At 38.3% G+C, this 17,121-nt stretch overlaps 1 protein-coding gene across 5 annotated transcripts in view; it reads right to left on the bottom strand.

The window, feature by feature from the left end:
- Positions 1 to 17,121, bottom strand: part of si:ch1073-358c10.1 (mitochondrial peptide methionine sulfoxide reductase) — a 59,980-nt gene that overhangs the window by 34,362 nt on the left and 8,497 nt on the right. For 4 of the 5 annotated variants that reach the window (XR_007185038.1, XR_007185039.1, XR_007185040.1 and 1 more), the window contains exons 2-5: positions 14,560 to 14,628; positions 13,337 to 13,456; positions 11,306 to 11,410; positions 1,262 to 1,368 (exon numbers count right to left, since the gene is read on the bottom strand). Coding sequence is in view for 2 of the 5 variants with exons in the window: in XM_048191910.1 (XP_048047867.1) it covers positions 1,262 to 1,368; positions 11,306 to 11,410; positions 13,337 to 13,456; positions 14,560 to 14,628 (401 nt within the window). In the remaining 3 variants the exon portion in view is untranslated. Of the gene's footprint in view, positions 1 to 1,261; positions 1,369 to 11,305; positions 11,411 to 13,336; positions 13,457 to 14,559; positions 14,629 to 14,889; positions 14,954 to 17,121 lie in introns of those variants that run through there. The other variant, XM_048191911.1, reaches the window with a different exon arrangement.

Genomic DNA, 17,121 nt, shown 5'->3' with positions numbered 1-17,121 from the left:
CAATTCCACGCAGACCACAAGCGCTGTGACTGGTCTTCTAGAACCTCTCCCTGTATTTGTAATTGCACGTCGACGCGGACAATGACGCAGAAGTATAAATGAAAACTGATGCATAGCCTTACGGCACATTTCCGATGTTTTCCAATGTAAATCTGTGGTGAAAAATGGAACTGCAGCGCGCTAATTTTCACGTTAGCTTGTGTGAATCTCGCTCCAGACCAAGACGATATTAATCCGCTTCAGCTATGTGTATATTAGTCTGCATCAGGTCAGTAACTAGTTGGCATGTCTGTTCTTATGTGGACTAGCGTATCAAATTAATTAAAGTATAAATCCTTTAGTTTAAACATGCTCATGTGAATAGCTTTTATATAGTTCTGTTATGTTTGTTTTATGTTTGTTACGAGAATAGACATTCAATTCAATTCACATTTATTTGTATAGCGCTTTTCACGATACATATCGTTTCAAAGCAGCTTTGCAGAGAATGCATGTCAACATTACAATTTAGAGAATGCAGTTAGCTATCAATGTAACAATTTAGGCCGTTTAATCTACAATCACTGTTAGCAGTTTAATTGAAGGTAGAAGCAATGAGCTCCTGGAAAACATGCTCATGTGAATAGCATGATTTTCTTTTCCTCACTGTAATTCCTCCACACCTTTGTAATATTCTAAAACATCATTCGGAGGCAATAAATACTACATTAAGGCAATTCTAAGATGGCATTCTACGTGTGTGTAGTGTGAACTTAAAGCCTGTCAATCATCATTAGAGCGCCACCCTCAGGCTGAATAATGCAACGTCTGCCAAAAGTGTTCTGCGTGTGTTCAGCAAAAAGCTTGCAAAAACTGCTTATCATAAACTAGTGCTAAGACCCAAAATCTGCCCTACCTGAATTTACAGTCAGGAGCTGCTACTGCCCCTGAAGATAGCAAAATCTCATAAAATCTCCCTTTGGGGACATTCTCAAAGGTAAAAATGATTCATAAATAAAAGTAAATGTTTTTTATAAAAATAATTTCTAAAAATGCAAAAAGTTCTCTTGTAGGCCTTTTTGTAGAGCAATTATATATGTCAATGACAATATGTCCTCATTTTAGCTAAATAAAAATACTTAAACAGTAAAAATAGTAATAAATAATGATATCTTAATGAAGAGTTTGAGAGGCTAGTGTTAGGAGTTATAAAATAGCATTAACTCATTATAAAAGCAACAGAATGCAATGTAAAGTTTCTGTGTGTTTCAAGATACTGCACCTCCTGGTACATATGCTTGCTCCTCATGGCCAGCTCTTGCTGTTCTGGGCTGTAGGTGTAGATGGCAGAACGGTACTGCGTGCCATGGTCATTCCCCTGTGCCATTCCTAAAAAATACACACACATATACATGCTTTAGACCCCTTTAAAAATTCACACCTCAAGAATTTGCAGTCATGTCAGACACTGGATATGTCAGTTTTTCCAATGACGTTATTAACATCAGCAAGCAACATTCGATTCTGCTCTGATGTTACTTAAAGAAAAAGATTAAAATATATATAAATATGTCTTGGAAACATTTGCCACTTGTTATTATATGGAAACTTATTTGTGTTTCAGTATATTCCTGTTATTTAACCTCCTCAGTGAATTTACTGTCTCTCATCTATCTTTCCGCAGAACTGGATGTCGGCCATCTTCCTGTACGCTCTCTACTGTGTGGTGCCTTCTGTAGCTCTCTCTCTCTCTCTCTTCAAAGGCCAAAACACTGTGTTCTGATTGGCTGATCCTACAAAGCCAAAGCGACAGTCGCTGACCTTCGTTGTGACCCTGAGGCCTGTGTGTCATCACAGCCACCAAACACATCATACAGCCAAATTACAGAAAATGTTTCTAGAAAGAAGTATTTCGACACTTAATTAACACTCACAAATGTCTGAATGCCACAGACCACACCATCAAATCAAACATTTATCATCTGCAAACAAATGATTTTTTTGAGACATTTGTGCAATGATTTTTAAACATTTAGTGGATCTACAAAGTCAGTTTCCCACAAGTTAATACAGGTGTACACTGTATATCAAAACTATTTTTAAAAATCTATCTTTTCTCATGAGTAAAAAAGGAGTTAAAAACAAAAAGGAAACAGCGAGCACTCAACGTACTCCACCCGAGACAGTGGAGCACTTCTTTTTACAGCCTCCATCACGGCGCTTAGTTATTATTGATGATCCTCCCTGTTCAAGCTGAATAATATACAGAATCTCTCCTCTCAACACACACACCGCACATGAACCGTGAGTGGAGAACGCCGCAGATGTGTTGTCAGCGCACAAACCGGGTGAGAGCGGAGAGCTGGGCAGAAGCTGACTCCATAAATGTCACACGCAGTCCCTTCTCTCCCCATAACATGGCTCTCCGGCAGGAAAACTATTTCTGTTAATGCAGAGGTCAAGAAACTTCACCCTTTGCTTTAGAAAGAGGGAAGAAAGGAAAAATGTGTACTTGTGAGTGAATAAGCTGTACACACACGTGAAATCACGCACACACAGCGGCATCCTGACAGATACCACTAAGGCTGCTTTGACCAATCCAGACATTTCAAATATCAGCACTTATGTGGCTCTCCTGGTGAAATGACAAGGAATGAGGGGGGGGGAAAAGATTTGGAAGGGTGGATGAAAAGGAAAAGATGAAAAGTATATATTTATTAGTGCACACTTTTGCTGAAAAGGGCTTAAAAACATTAGTTCGCAAGCAACAAGAAACACAGATTTTATTTAAAGGGACAGTGAAAGTGAAAAAAAGAAAATTGCGTCATTGCCAAACCTGCATGACTTTCTGTGCGACACAAAAAGATATTTCGAAAAATGTGTTTTTTGTCCCTATGTTAGATATAAAAACATATTCTTTTGTGTTCCAAAGAAGAAAGTCGTACAGGTTTGGAACAACATGAGGGTGAGAAAATGATGACAGAGGCAGGTTCACCTAAAAAAATTGTATAATTCTCATCAAATCGTATCATCAACGCCTACCATAAAATTCAATTTTAAAAGCAATCATCACATAGATCTTTTCCATAAAATGACAGTTCATTTGAGTTCACAGCCATTATCTTAAAGTATTTCAAATATAATCCTTAAATACCAAATCGATTATCAGCCTCTATTTTTTTTTTTTGAAGATTTTTATTTCAATTTTGGTTAAAAATATTTAATTATATTACTTTAAAAACAGCATAATTTAAAGGTGCCATCGAACGTTTTTTTTACAAGATGTAATATAAGTCTAAGGTGTCCCCTGAATGTGTCTGTGAAGTTTCAGCTCAAAATACCCCATAGATTTTTTTTAATTCATTTATTTAACTGCCTATTTTGGGGCATAATTAGAAATGCGCCGATTCACGTTGCGGCCCCTTTAAATGCTCACGCTCCCCACCCACGGAGCTCGTGCTTGCCTTAAACAGTGCATAAACAAAGTTTACACTGCTAATATAACCCCCAAAATGGATCTTTACAAAGTGTTCGTCATGCATACTGCATGCATGCGTCGGATTATGTGAGTAGTGTATTTATTTGGATGTTTACATTTGATTCTGAATGAATTTGAGGCTGTGATCCGTGGCTAAAGCTAACATTACACACTGTTGGAGAGATTTATAGAGAATGAAGTTGTGTTTATGCATTATACAGACTGCAAGTGTTTAATAATGAAAATAACGACGGCTCTTGTCTCCGTGAATACAATAAGAAACAATGGTAACTTTAACCACATTTAACAGTACATTAGCAACATGCTAACGAAACATTTAGAAAGACAGTTTACAAATATCACTAAAAATATCATGTTATCATGGATCATGTCAGTTATTATCGCTCCATCTGCCATTTTTCTTGCATGCTTACCTAGTCTGTTGATTCAGCTGTGCACAGATCCAGACGTCCTGCCCTTGTCTAATGCTTTGAACATGAGCTGGCATATGCAAATATTGGGGGCGTACATATTAATGATCCCGACTGTTACGTAACAATCGGTGTTATGTTGAGATTCGCCCCTTTTCCAGAGGTCTTTTAAACAAATGAGATTTATATAAGAAGGAGGAAACAATGGAGTTTGAGACTCACTGTATGTCATTTCCATGTACTGAACTCTTGTTATTTAACTATGCCAATATAAATTAAATTTTTAATTCTAGGGCACCTTTAATAATACAGTTAAATATATTCTTTACTAAGTCTCAAAACAAATATCTACTTTTCATACTGTGCTTTATAACGCTGTAATCTCTAAAAAACATATGGATCACGTTTATGGTGAATCTTGTTGTGACAGCATAGAGGTTTGAAACAACAAGAAGGTGAGTAAATAATGACAGATTTTTATTTTTATTTTATTATTTATTTATTTTGAACTATCTTTTTAAATTAAAACGGTGAACATCAGCAGTGTGGCTGCATTGTGAAGCCCGTGGACCGACTCCAGAGATCTCTCCACATCTTTCAAAAGCTAAATTTTCACTGTCACACAAAATGTCAATCATGTGTCATACTGATAGCTCCGAATCTCAGTCTGATGGGTTTATTGCTTTACGGACTCTGTGGCTCGCGTTTCCTCAACCGAAGTGCTTTTCAGTGTCTGTGGATAAAACAACTTATTCTAACCACTGAGGAAGCTCAAACGTATGCCAGCACGAAGACACACAAACTCACACGTGTAAGGTATTTGTATTTTATAAGGAGAGTTTGGCTATTGTGTGTTTGTTTACTAAGCTGATGGAGTATGTCTACCTTTTTGTGTGTGTGAAGGTGCATGTGTGATGCTTTAGCGGGGTTTTGGCGAGTGTGTGTATGTTTGTGCATTTGAGTGTGTATGATGCAGGCTTATATGTGAGTGTATGTGTGAGGGGTTGTTCAGAGCACTGTTGTGTGTGCCCTGTGGGTACGGTGAAGCAGTGTGCGTGCGAGAGCAGCCAACTAAGAGGAATGGTGCAGAGCTGGGTCTATTTTTACTCCTCTTATGTAACACACATACACACACAACCTTGTTCTCGCACACACACACACAAATTCTCTTTACGAATAAAAATACATGCTTAAAATGTGTAGTAAATGCAATATGGTCTGTATACATGTGCATTTGTTATTTTTTACGATGTAGCTGCTAGTATTTGACTGAAGAAAAAAAAAGAGATCAATTATACACCACAAATAATGCTCTCTCGCTTTCATTTTTCTTCCAGAAAAGAATAATCTAGAAATGAAACACTAGATCCATAACTGTAAAATACTCTGTGGCAAATGTACACTGTTTCTGTTTGTATTCAAGGCCTAATGGTGAAAAACTGAAAACCAAACTGAAGTGTAGAAGCCATGGCACAGTGGGTAGTGCACATGCTCATGACAGTGAGAGCCATTGTGCTCGCAGGGATGCAGGTTTGAATTCAGGCTGTCATATTCTGATCTCAGTCCTGTTCTCTTTCCCTTACACTTTGCTTTCGCCATTGTGCTATACTTTTAAAGGCAAATAAATAGGCTGTAACATAAAATAAAATAAAACAGCAATGCTACGGTTTTAAAGGTGCGCTTAGTAATTTGTTTATGTTATGTCGTGCTGGGCGTGTGGAACTATTAAATACTTGCAAAATTGATAATTTATTAGAAATTCATTATTTCATGAGTAAAAGTGGCCAAAAGCAGGTGGGTAACAGAGATAAATTGAGTAGTTTTTGTCTCAATATGTCAGCCCCCATGAGGTGACCCAGATTTCAGAAAAATGTATTTAATGTATTTGGAAAAAAAAAAGAAAAAAAAAAAAATATATATATATATATATATAAAATTCAGCTTTGTCATCACAGTAATTAATTATTTAATATATAAATAATATATATATATATATATATATATATATATATATGTGTGTGTGTGTGTGTGTGTGTGTATATATATGTATATTATATACTACATATATAATTTTAAATATAAAAATTATTATTACTTATTATTAATTATTACTTAAATATAAGTTTTAATAATTTTTTATACATACACGGATATAATTCTTTTATAACATATTTATATTTATTTAAAAAAAAAACTAATATCCAAGTTTATAGTTACTGAGTATCTATCTATCTATCTAATCTATCTATATATATACAAAATATATACATTATGTGAATATATCATATATATGTGTGTGTGTGTGTGTGTGTGTGTGTGTGTGTGTGTATATATATATATATATATATATATATATATATATATATATATATATATATATATATATACACACACACACACACACACACACACACACATACATATATATATATATAAATAATTAATTACTGTGATGATGAAGCTGAATTTTCAGCATCATTACTCCAGTCTTCAGTGTCACATGATCCTTCAACAATCACAATATGCAGATTTGGTGCTCAAGAAACATTTCTTATTATCAGTGCATAACCGCTGTGCTGGAAACATGATTTTTTTTTTTTTTTTACTTTTTTAAAATATTTTTTCAGTACTCGATGAATGGAAAGTTTAAAGAAACAGCATTTATTTGTAACCAATAGATTTGTATGCGCAATATTGCACGCAACACCAACAAAGCAACAACAACAGAAAACAAATCTGTCCAATATGCCTGAAAAATAAGCTCAGTTTCTTTATTTCAAGAAAACATTGTTTTCTTCCAGCAAATTCTAGCCTTTTTTCATCCAACAGAAGCATCTCTTCAACCGTTTCTCATCTACTCTCCATAAATGACCTCTGTCAGCCCCTCCCCCTATAGCTGATTGACAAACTGTAATGAGCCCCCCTCATCAGGGAGGGGCAGGGGTCGAGGTCGCCCCCCGAGAGGCACGTGCCCGTTGCAGACTGAACCCCAAAAAGAAGGAGGGGGGATCCTAATTTAGAAACAGTCTTTTCTTTTTCTCCCATTTGGTGGCTTGTGCACAAAATGGTATTTGTGAACCCAATAACCTTTGCTTTCAACAACAAATCAAGAGTGCTGCTCAGGGATTATGGAGATCCAAACAGTTTCGGCACATAATTAGCTTGTGCATTGATGTTTCGCTCTTCAAGGTTCAATATACACAGCAAACGTGTCAGTCACAGGTTACACACTGAAGGCAGGTGGAAAACAGGATTTAACGTTTACAGGCCTGGAAGACTGTAGATCAGCCTTTACATTTGAGAGACACGACGAGCGCCTTCGTCAGCCATCTTGTCTCTCCCTCGTGAGGCGTGCATTAATGCATCTCTCTGACGCAGCAGCTACATAAATACTGCAAATCAAGAAAAAAACATGACACGATAAAAGATGAAAGTGGTAAGACAGAAAAACGAGGACAAAGGAGGAGAGAAACACGCCCTCTTGCCTTTCACTGTTAGCGAAACGAGGGAGCGCGGGATGGCGGAACGAAGAAAGTGACTAAGAGATAAAAGCGGAGGGTAAGAATGAGGAGTCACTGCGGAAATGCTGATGGGATGATGGTGAGGGGGAACGAAAGATGGAGAAGAGAAGGAGCTGGGGATGGGGGAGGAGAGAAGAGGAGAAGAGAGAAGATAAGATTTTGTTATCCTGTAGACAGACTGAGAGCCCTAGGGTCCGCTGGGAATGGGGAAGGAGGGAGGGGGGGGGGTCTTTCTTAAACAAGGAAGTAAACTGCTGAGGCGATCATGCGTGCGTGTGCGCGTTTCTTGTGTGTGTGTGTGTCCGCACTGCACTTCTCCATTCTACGGTTTGCCACAGGCGATAGAGTTGTTACACTGGCTTCAGTCATTTCCTGTTCGTCAAATCCATCCAGGAACCCAATTTTCCTGACTCGCCTCTCAGCACCCTCAGCTTCCTGTACTATCTTTGTCAGCACAGCCAGAGATGTAGCATGACGGCATGAAATACAGTCTATATTTTTAGAAAATGAGCGTAGGGTATAGAGAAGCTAACGCATGTTAACAATACCATGACCTAAAGACTTTGCCAGAGCAAGTGTTGCTGGGTATGAGATGGGGGTACGAAGAAGAGCGTGCTGGGAGCATTTGATTGGCTGTGGATGTTGCTATCCCAGCCGTGATTGGACGATTCCAAATCATGCTGCTGAAAGCAGAACCCTTTGAACTGTGAGACAGCAGCTGAATACACAGGTCTCCTGTGCATGACGGAAACAACCGTGTACGTATGCAGCCTATGAAACCTCACACATTTGCGGTTTCACTGTGTACATACACGTCTACCCCTGATTCAAAGTAATGACGGACACACACATGTGCACAGATTCATAGTTGATTCTGTGTGAGCGTTTGGGTACAGACAAATGGAGAGTGCGTTTAAGCATGCATGGATGAACAGCCTACAGAGACGTTTCCGATTCTCGGCAGCCAATCGCAGTGCAGCGGTCTGCGCCAAAAAACACAATCTGACGCTTCTGTCACGCACATGGGCCATGTTCTTCATCCCGCTTCCCTACCCAAACTCCTGCAGGGTCATGAAACACGGCCTAAAAATGCCAAACGGGACATGGGGACACAAGTTTTGCTTTAGTAAAGCGTGAAATACTGCTTAAAATTTACCAAGTGCACATTTAAATGTCAATACAGGTGAGCAAGTTTCATACAAGCATGACTGTGAATATGTGTGTTTATTACCGATGGGTCACGATGATCGACTAGTCTATCTAGATGCTCAACTAGGGGGACAGGGATCACTTGGGATGTATGAGGGATTTAAAAAGGACATTGAAAATACATGAAAATTAATAAAATCCTAAAAAGTCATGGTGCATTTTTATAATGAATACACATTTTTGTAGTTTTTATTGGGTAGAAATTGCTATTCATGAGTAAAAAAAGAATGTAATAAACCCTGTAATCATAAATGACTATACAAGTATAAACCCTTTTGGAACATTATTTGGAATGTAATTATTTGAACGGTTTTTTTTTTGGGGGGTGGGGGGGTGTTAATTATTTAATTAATATTTAATTAATTTATTGAATTATTTTAATAAACTGCCACTCCTAGCTTCTATAAATAAAGTTGGAAAATGAGTAGCTTTGTCATTACAGCACAAGTAGCAGAAAAACACCTCGTAGGGCCGGAGTGGATTGGAGGGATTGGAGTGAAAAGGGTTAAGAACCGCTGATCTAAATGTTCTGCTTACATTTTAGCAGCAAGGCCTTAAAAGTGATACATTTAGAGACTCCACTTCTCGAGAGAGTTTTAGCATGAGAAGCTGCATGCTGTTAGCATGCTAAAACCCTCTCAGAGATGGTGCATTTGATCCACCGTTTCACTCACCAAAGCAACACTTCAACAACACATATCCAGACAATTACAGTCATACTTCAAATTGTTTTGAGCAATGTTTCTGTTAATATACAAAATTCATAGGCTTTTTGGGAGGACTATGATAGTTTTGTGCATTTAAAGGTTATAGTTATTTAGACTGTTGAGCATCTGTAGTTTATCCCAATAAAAGGCTGTAAGTTCTTGTTTTCGGTCTACAGACTCTACACTATTTTTTAAAAGCTGGTCTGTATACAACACCTTTTTAAGACAAAGTGTTGAGTCAAAAACAGTTCAGCTTTAAAAAAGAAAACGCACCTTGAGACCTCTTCTCTGTGTTGTATTCTGTTTCACTCTGTCTACCTGTTTTCTTATGCAAGAATGGATCTTATGCAAACACTGCACAAGAAACACATCAGATCAAGTTGGGTAGATATTTTCCTAAGCCAGTCAAATTATACAAGACATCCTTAAAGGGATAGTTCATGCTAAAATGTAAAGTCTTTCATCATTTAGTCACTCTTATGACGCATGACGTTCTTTGCTCTGTGGAACACACAAAAAAAGATATTTTGAAAAGTTTTCTGTTGTCCACACAATTAAAAGTCAATCGGGTCGAATGTTTTTTGGGCCCCAGTGTTCTTCAAAATATCTTATTTTGTGTTCTGCACAAGAGAGTCATACAGGTTTGGAATCACGTGAGGGTGAGTAAATGATTTGTAAGTGAATTTTTGGTGGACTTTAAGCCACAGACTACTCAATTTTGAAATTATGTATCCGCACATCCTACGTACTCTCATAGGTAAAGGAAAACAGAGCAAGGTAGATGTTTAATCACATTTGAAGGCCATTTCTGACAACTGACCCTGGCTTCAATGAGTCATTTTCTGTGCTCTACTTTCTGGGGCGTTCTGGCTGACAGGGTGACGGTGTTCTAGATGACTTTTTAAAGTTCAGACACCTTCAGAACATGATGTACATCAGAGAGCTGGCGCAGAACCGAACACAGGGTAATCATGTCAGCTCAAACTGATGATTTGACATGAAAGATTCAGAGATGAAAACCACTTCATGGTCCTTAAAACCGCACTCTGACTCTGGTTTTTGGGGGTGTGCCTTCAACTGGCAGATATATAGACATGAATTACTGATCTCCAAATGGAATTTGTGCACCTTCCAGGAAGAAAAAATAAAAACAAGAAAGTTATTACAGGGTCTGACTGAAGGAAGCACAGACGTCATATAAACTATTCAAGCAAAGACTGCAGTCCCACAGTCCAGCTGATGAAGGAGAGCCGAGGAGCTGTGTGTGTGCGCTTCAGGTCCTCAGGGTCAGGCTTTATGAATGTTTCAGAGGAGTGTCTCTTCCTCTCTTCTCTCTCTGTTTCAGGGTGACTGAACACAGAGAGCCAAACAACAGCTTCATGCTGCAGCCACACTGTTACATCAGACAGACAGACAGAGAGATGTGTGTGAACTTAAATCTGTTTATGTGTCTGTTTGGGATCAGATACACACTAAGTCTCTCTGCATAAATAATTAACTGAATGGAGTGAATTCATTTTTATGTAATTACATTCTGGGGTTTTGGGGTCTCATCTTAAGCGCTGGATCACTGGCAGACAGCAAGGCTGATTTACTCTCAAATGAGGACCTGAAGGACAACACAGACGGCAAATATCAGCTGTGTGTGTTCAGGATTGGGTCTGCTTCCAGTGGATTGGAGGAATAGGTAACGCTTGCACTAATGCACACATGCACGATGTCTCTTTTCCTCTCATGGCTGAATTGGTCTCAGACACATTAACATAGCCAGTCTGAGGCTGTTCCAATTCCCGCAAGATCATCCTGACCATCCAGCACACACATATGCACAGGGCAGTGTGAACAGACAGATGCAGCCATGTTTTAACCTCATGAGGCCGTTTGCTTTTGGACCACTGCATCTCGCACCCAGGGGTCTTTCTATGGACATCTGTGTGAGTGAATGTGTGTAGATGTGAGGGAATAAGTGTGTTTGTTTACCTTGAGTGGGGTCATGGCTCTCCCAGAAGAATTTGAGAAGTTTCTCTAAGCTGACATCTTTAGGAGAGAAGACCACTCGCACTACTTCTGTGTGCCCCGTTAAACCTGGAGGGAATTTCAGAAAAAAGAAATTTGATCACGCACAAATAGAGCTGTGCAAATGTCTTTATTAAATAGAGGGTATGCATGTGACGTCACTGTCGGCCATTGTGACCTCGGTTATGGCCACTGAGTGGCAACACTGGTTTTCAGTGTGAATACCGCAAAAGACACATAAAACACATCCAAAACGGGAAAGAGCTTTGCGACTGACTGTACAAACAGATTTGACAAGATATCTGAGGGGTATTTTTACAGACTGCCGAAAGCTACAGAAAAACAAAGCAAATGGATCGCTGCAATTCACAGAAGCAACTGGACTCCAGGCAGAGAAACGTGGATTTGCAGTTATTATTTTGTGTCAAAATGTTGGATTTTGGGGTAAAATCATACTACATATATAGTATTGACAACTCGTCAAATTAAATATTTAACATCTTATATTCTGCATAATTGTTTTTTTTTTTTTTTTAAATAAACACTAACAAAAACTACACAATTTTTAGGGCTGGATGATATGACAATATATATAACATTGATAGAAGTGATCACTTGGATTTAGACCTACCTCTGTTATATATTTTTATAAAGCATTCACAGGCAAATTTGCTTTATGTATTTCCCCAGCATCGAAATCAGGCACATCTAAATGTCAGGAAACACGATTCTTGGCTGCATGTCAATATCCATGGATTAACGTTGACTACTGTGTGCTGTGTGTGTATATATGTATAATGACATATTGAATATCAAAAGGCTGATAGTAACTGAAAATTATATTTAGCTACATTACACACCGCATGAACAAAAAAACAGTACCATTCAAAAGTTTGGGGTCACTTCATGAGGTGCATCCTGGGATGCTGTTAAACTGTACTGAAAGAGTTCTCACAAAAACAATGACATTTTAAACATTTAAAGTGTTTTTGTCCCCAGCAATGATGCATTAAACTGAGCAAAAGTTACAGTAAAGAAATTTATATAAGATTTCTATTTAAAATACCGGTAAATGATTTCATTATAGAATCCTGAAAAAAAAAAATATTATGGCTTCCATATTTCCATATTACTGTTTTTACTGTAATTTTTGATTAAAAAAATGTCTTGGTGAACATAAGAGACTTGTGTACTGACTTGGTTCAGTAGTGTAAGTGTATTTGATTGTATTTCTTGTGGTTATGATAATGATGAACTTCTTTCATCCAACTTCATGAAGTGAATCCTGGGATGCTTTTAAACTGTACTGAAGGAGATCTCACAAAGGCTTAAACATTTAAATTGGTTTTGTAAGCAAATTCAGTTTTAGTCACAAAAAATAGGCACAATGATCCCGTTTAATAATTTCGTGAAATAATAATTTCAAGCATTTAAGCGCATAAACCGATCATGAGAACCATTCTGTCAAAAGTGTCCAAACTTCTGACTGGTACTCAAAGACCATGCATGTACTGTGCAAAACTGTATCTGCATATGTGTTTGCTACTCTTACAGATAACAAAGACTGTCAACATATTAACCTAAACACCCAACACAGTTCTGACGGCCACACGTCTTCCCCAAACTACACACTTAAAAGAGAATGTGTGTGTGTGGAGCCAACCCTCTGCAGAGCTGCAGTCAGAACCTTCTCACTGGGACCAGTTCAGAAACTGCAACATCACAGCTGCATCCCTCCCTCCATTTCATCTCTTCTGAACTGTCTGGCTACAAGTAGGTCATACAGAGGAAGGGGGAAGGGCTGCGGATCTGGGAGAGAGCAGTGCACTCTGGGTAGTTCACTGCAGATGAAGGGAATGTTTTGGTGAAGGCTGCAGCAAAGCATTAATTTGGGTACAGTGAAGCTGCTGCTAGCGTAATGCTTGTGGCTTACGGTTGGGAAAAGTGTCATCAGAGACATCTTTGATATGGAGGTGAATGAACAGTTAGACTCACCTGAGCACACCTCATGGTAGGTGGGGTTAGGTGTAAAGCCTCCAGCATAGCCGACTTGTGTAGAGAACACACCAGGAATCCTCCAGAAGCGCCTTTCTGCTCCCCAAAAACAGCCCATACCTGAACAGAAATGGGACATTAAATAGCAATAATTATAGGAATTACTTAATAAGAGACAAAATTGTCTTTTTGGTTCCACTAAAAAGCCCTTCCTAACTACAGCTGTTTGACGTCAAACAAAAATACAATTCAGACACTGTTGATACCCACAAAAATTAGATAAATAAAAAAAAAAAAACTAAAAGCCTTCAAACTAAATGGCATTTTATTCTTTATTTTTAAATATTATTTTCATCTAATTTTATCCAATATTTATGTGAGCTTATTAAGGTATCACCTTTTAGCATAGTGACATGCTAACATCAATCTCAACAAGCTTTAGATGCTTTCATGTGTGTGACCATTGAGAAAGTTATGGCATATGTACAGCACTAACACTACTATTCAAAAGTTGGGGTCTGTATGATTTTGAAACAATAAAATAATAAATTTATTTAGCAAGGATGCATTAAATTGATCAGATGTGACAGCAAAGACACTTATAATGTTACAAAACATTTATAATTCAAATAAATGCTCTTCTTTTGAACTTTCTATTCATCAAAAAAATGTGACTGTTTCCACAAAAATATTAAACAGCAACTGTTTTCAACACTGATATTAATAAAAAATGTTTCTTGAGCACCAAATCAGCATATTAGAATGATTTCTGAAGGACACTGAAGACTGGAGTGATGATGCTGAAAAGTGAGCTTTGCCATCACAAGAATTGCATTTTATATTAAAATAGAAAAAAAAAAAGTTTAAAATTGTAATAACTAATGAATTCATTTTTGAATGGTAGTGTATAAGGTTCCATTTCAGTTAGGATGCTGTCTTTGATGCTGTCTATGTAGGCAGCTCACTAGCTCTTGGAACAGAACTACTGTTCTATATCAACTGATTCTGTTCATTTTAAGCTGACTCTTAGCCACATTTTTTATTGGCACAGGAAAACAGGAAATCAAGAGGAGAGAGAGGGAGAAATTAGATGGGAACATGACCCAGGCTGGACTCAAACCCAGGCCTCCCAAGAGCCACCATTCTGACACAAGTGGTACTTTAAGAAGCAATGTATTAATTGCACCCAAGGATGTCTGGAATATGATCTTCTCTAAACTCACCGAACATGATCATCTCCATGCCATCAGGAAATGGCTCCACTGTGGGGTTCCCATTGGCGGAGTGCTTTACTGCAGAAACATAGGCGAGAGAAACAATATAAATGTTCTGTTATCAATGGGGTGTACGTGTGCACAAGGTGGCGCTGTTCCAGATGGTAGGACTTTCAGACTGGGTTCTGTGGCGAGGATTACTGCAGATTTGCCTGGTCTGCTCAGGCTAAGCTGAATCAGTGCTGCCGTTTCTGCAGTGGGAGACACTTAGCAGATTACACTGCTGAACCTCCCCCACCCAACACACACACACACACACACACACACACACACACACACCTCTAAACCATCCAGAGAAGGTCACAAACCACAAGCGACATGAACGCATCAGAAGGAGACAACACCAGCTCTATGAAAGCCCTGCAGAACGACCTGCAGTGGATTAGGCCACAGGGAGAAAAAAAAGAGGATGGACAAACAAAATGTTTCCTGAGTTGGATGGATGAGGCCAACTGTGCCATACTGGAATTAGAGCAGTAAAGAGGAAGAGAAAAGGGGCACAGATGTGGGGAGGATTAGAGCTAAGAAGACTGAAGTGATTTACCACCTAAATCTCCAGGCAGCAAAGGATAGTGGTTTACACACAGTGCACTAATATTAGCATATGGATGAAGAAATGTGTCATGGCCCTACAAACAAACACACACACACACACACACACACACACACACACACACACACACACACACACACACACACACACACAATAGTGCATTTAGGGCAACATGCACCCCATTCCCACTTTAATCTCCCTAACGTTTAGACTATATATGATAATGACCTGAATGCTAAAAATCTGTCTATTACTGATTGCAAAAGCTCGGTATGAAAGTTAGCCTAAAGCGTAGGGTTGCTCTAAAGCCCTAAAAGTATTAAACTTTGGCTGCGGACATGAATGATGCATCAAATTTTGTGGCTTGGTAAGGAAAGGTGTGCTATTAGTTTTCTAAGATTTCAGATTTTATTCCTGACAGACAAAAATGTGTGAAACAAACCCTTATAGACTTGCATTGAAGAAGGGATGCAAGCCATATCTAGAAACCAGAACGTAATAGAGACTGAGGGATGGGTACATTTGATTTAGGGCAGTAAACAACCAGCTAGCAATGGCATTTTGCAGGGGCAAGCACATCTCACATTTTGTTCAGAAAATGTAAAAGTCTAAAATCTATAGAGGTACAAACCTATATATTCTCAAAATGTGGTGTCTGAATGACTCATTGGAAGCCTGGAATAATTAAGGTTTTAGGTTCATCTTTCCCCAATCAGACACTTTATTTATAGTTTTTTGCATACAAAAACAGCTAGATGTAGTGCAAAGGAATGTCACATTTTCACACTTTGAGCTTGTCCACTTTTGACAATTTCCAGAGGTAGAAGAAAATGCATTAGAACGAAAGACTACTCTTCGCCTACTGACCTAATACGTAATCATTGTGGGACATGTTGTAAGATAGCCCACCAAAACAAGAAATTTGAATTTCACTGCTTTGTACCAAAACGCACAGATTTCAGTCAAAAATCACAGCTTCCTTTTCCTTTTTATTCGCTTCCATTCCTGATCGCACATAAATCCATGTAACACGGGACTACTATTCCGTTTATAGTAGTCCAGTGAAAGTGGATCACTGAAAATACATCTTAATATCAGGTGGAAACAGCACCACAGTGTCTTAAAAAAGTGACACTTGTGACAAGTAAAAAAAGTGCTGCAAAACATGATGCAACGGCCAAAGACATATTGCGGTCTGTTACACCAGTGCTTTAAGGGGACTTTAAAGTAGCAAAAACTCCCTAAGAGGGTTTTCCTGTGCAGCTAACAGCTAAAGCACAGCATGCTAATTAAACCATGGAATTTTTTTTTACCCCCAAACCAGTTCAATGCAAACTCTACCCCACCGCTGATTCCAAAGATTTCATTGGTCATGTCAATTACAGTGCTGATTGCCTACACAATTTTTCAACAAATACTAACCCTTAACATTAAATGGATAGTTCACCCAAAAATTTAAATTCTGTCAACATTTCCAACATAAGGGTGTTGTGTTGAACTCAACCCATATGTTGTGTTGAACACAAAAGAAGATATTCTGAAGAATGCTGCCGGTAGCCAAACAGTTCATTGCTTTCCATAGTATGAAAAAAAAAATACTATGGCAGTCAATGGCTACCGTCAAATGTTTGGTTACCAGCATTCTTCAAAATATCTTCTTTCGTGTTCAACAGAAGAAAGAAACTCGATTTGGAACAACATGGAGGGTGAGTAAATGATGACAGAATTTTTGATTTTGGGTGAACTATCCCTTTAACCAACAACATTTGCTGCAGGCAGGGCGGGAAACTGGTTTGGGGGAAAATCATGCTAATTAAACCATCGCCCTAAAAATAAAATAAATAAAATAAAATAAACCCATATAAACTAGCCAGCTGTTAGATGACAAGTTGACACAATGAATTCTATTATTCACAGGCACTGTGAATAACATGTAGGCCAGAATTAAAGCACAAAGT

The sequence above is a fragment of the Megalobrama amblycephala genome, linkage group LG5, assembly GCF_018812025.1.
Source record: "Megalobrama amblycephala isolate DHTTF-2021 linkage group LG5, ASM1881202v1, whole genome shotgun sequence".
Classification (NCBI taxonomy): Eukaryota; Metazoa; Chordata; class Actinopteri; order Cypriniformes; family Xenocyprididae; genus Megalobrama; species Megalobrama amblycephala.
This window is presented reverse-complemented; position numbering and strand designations above follow the sequence as displayed.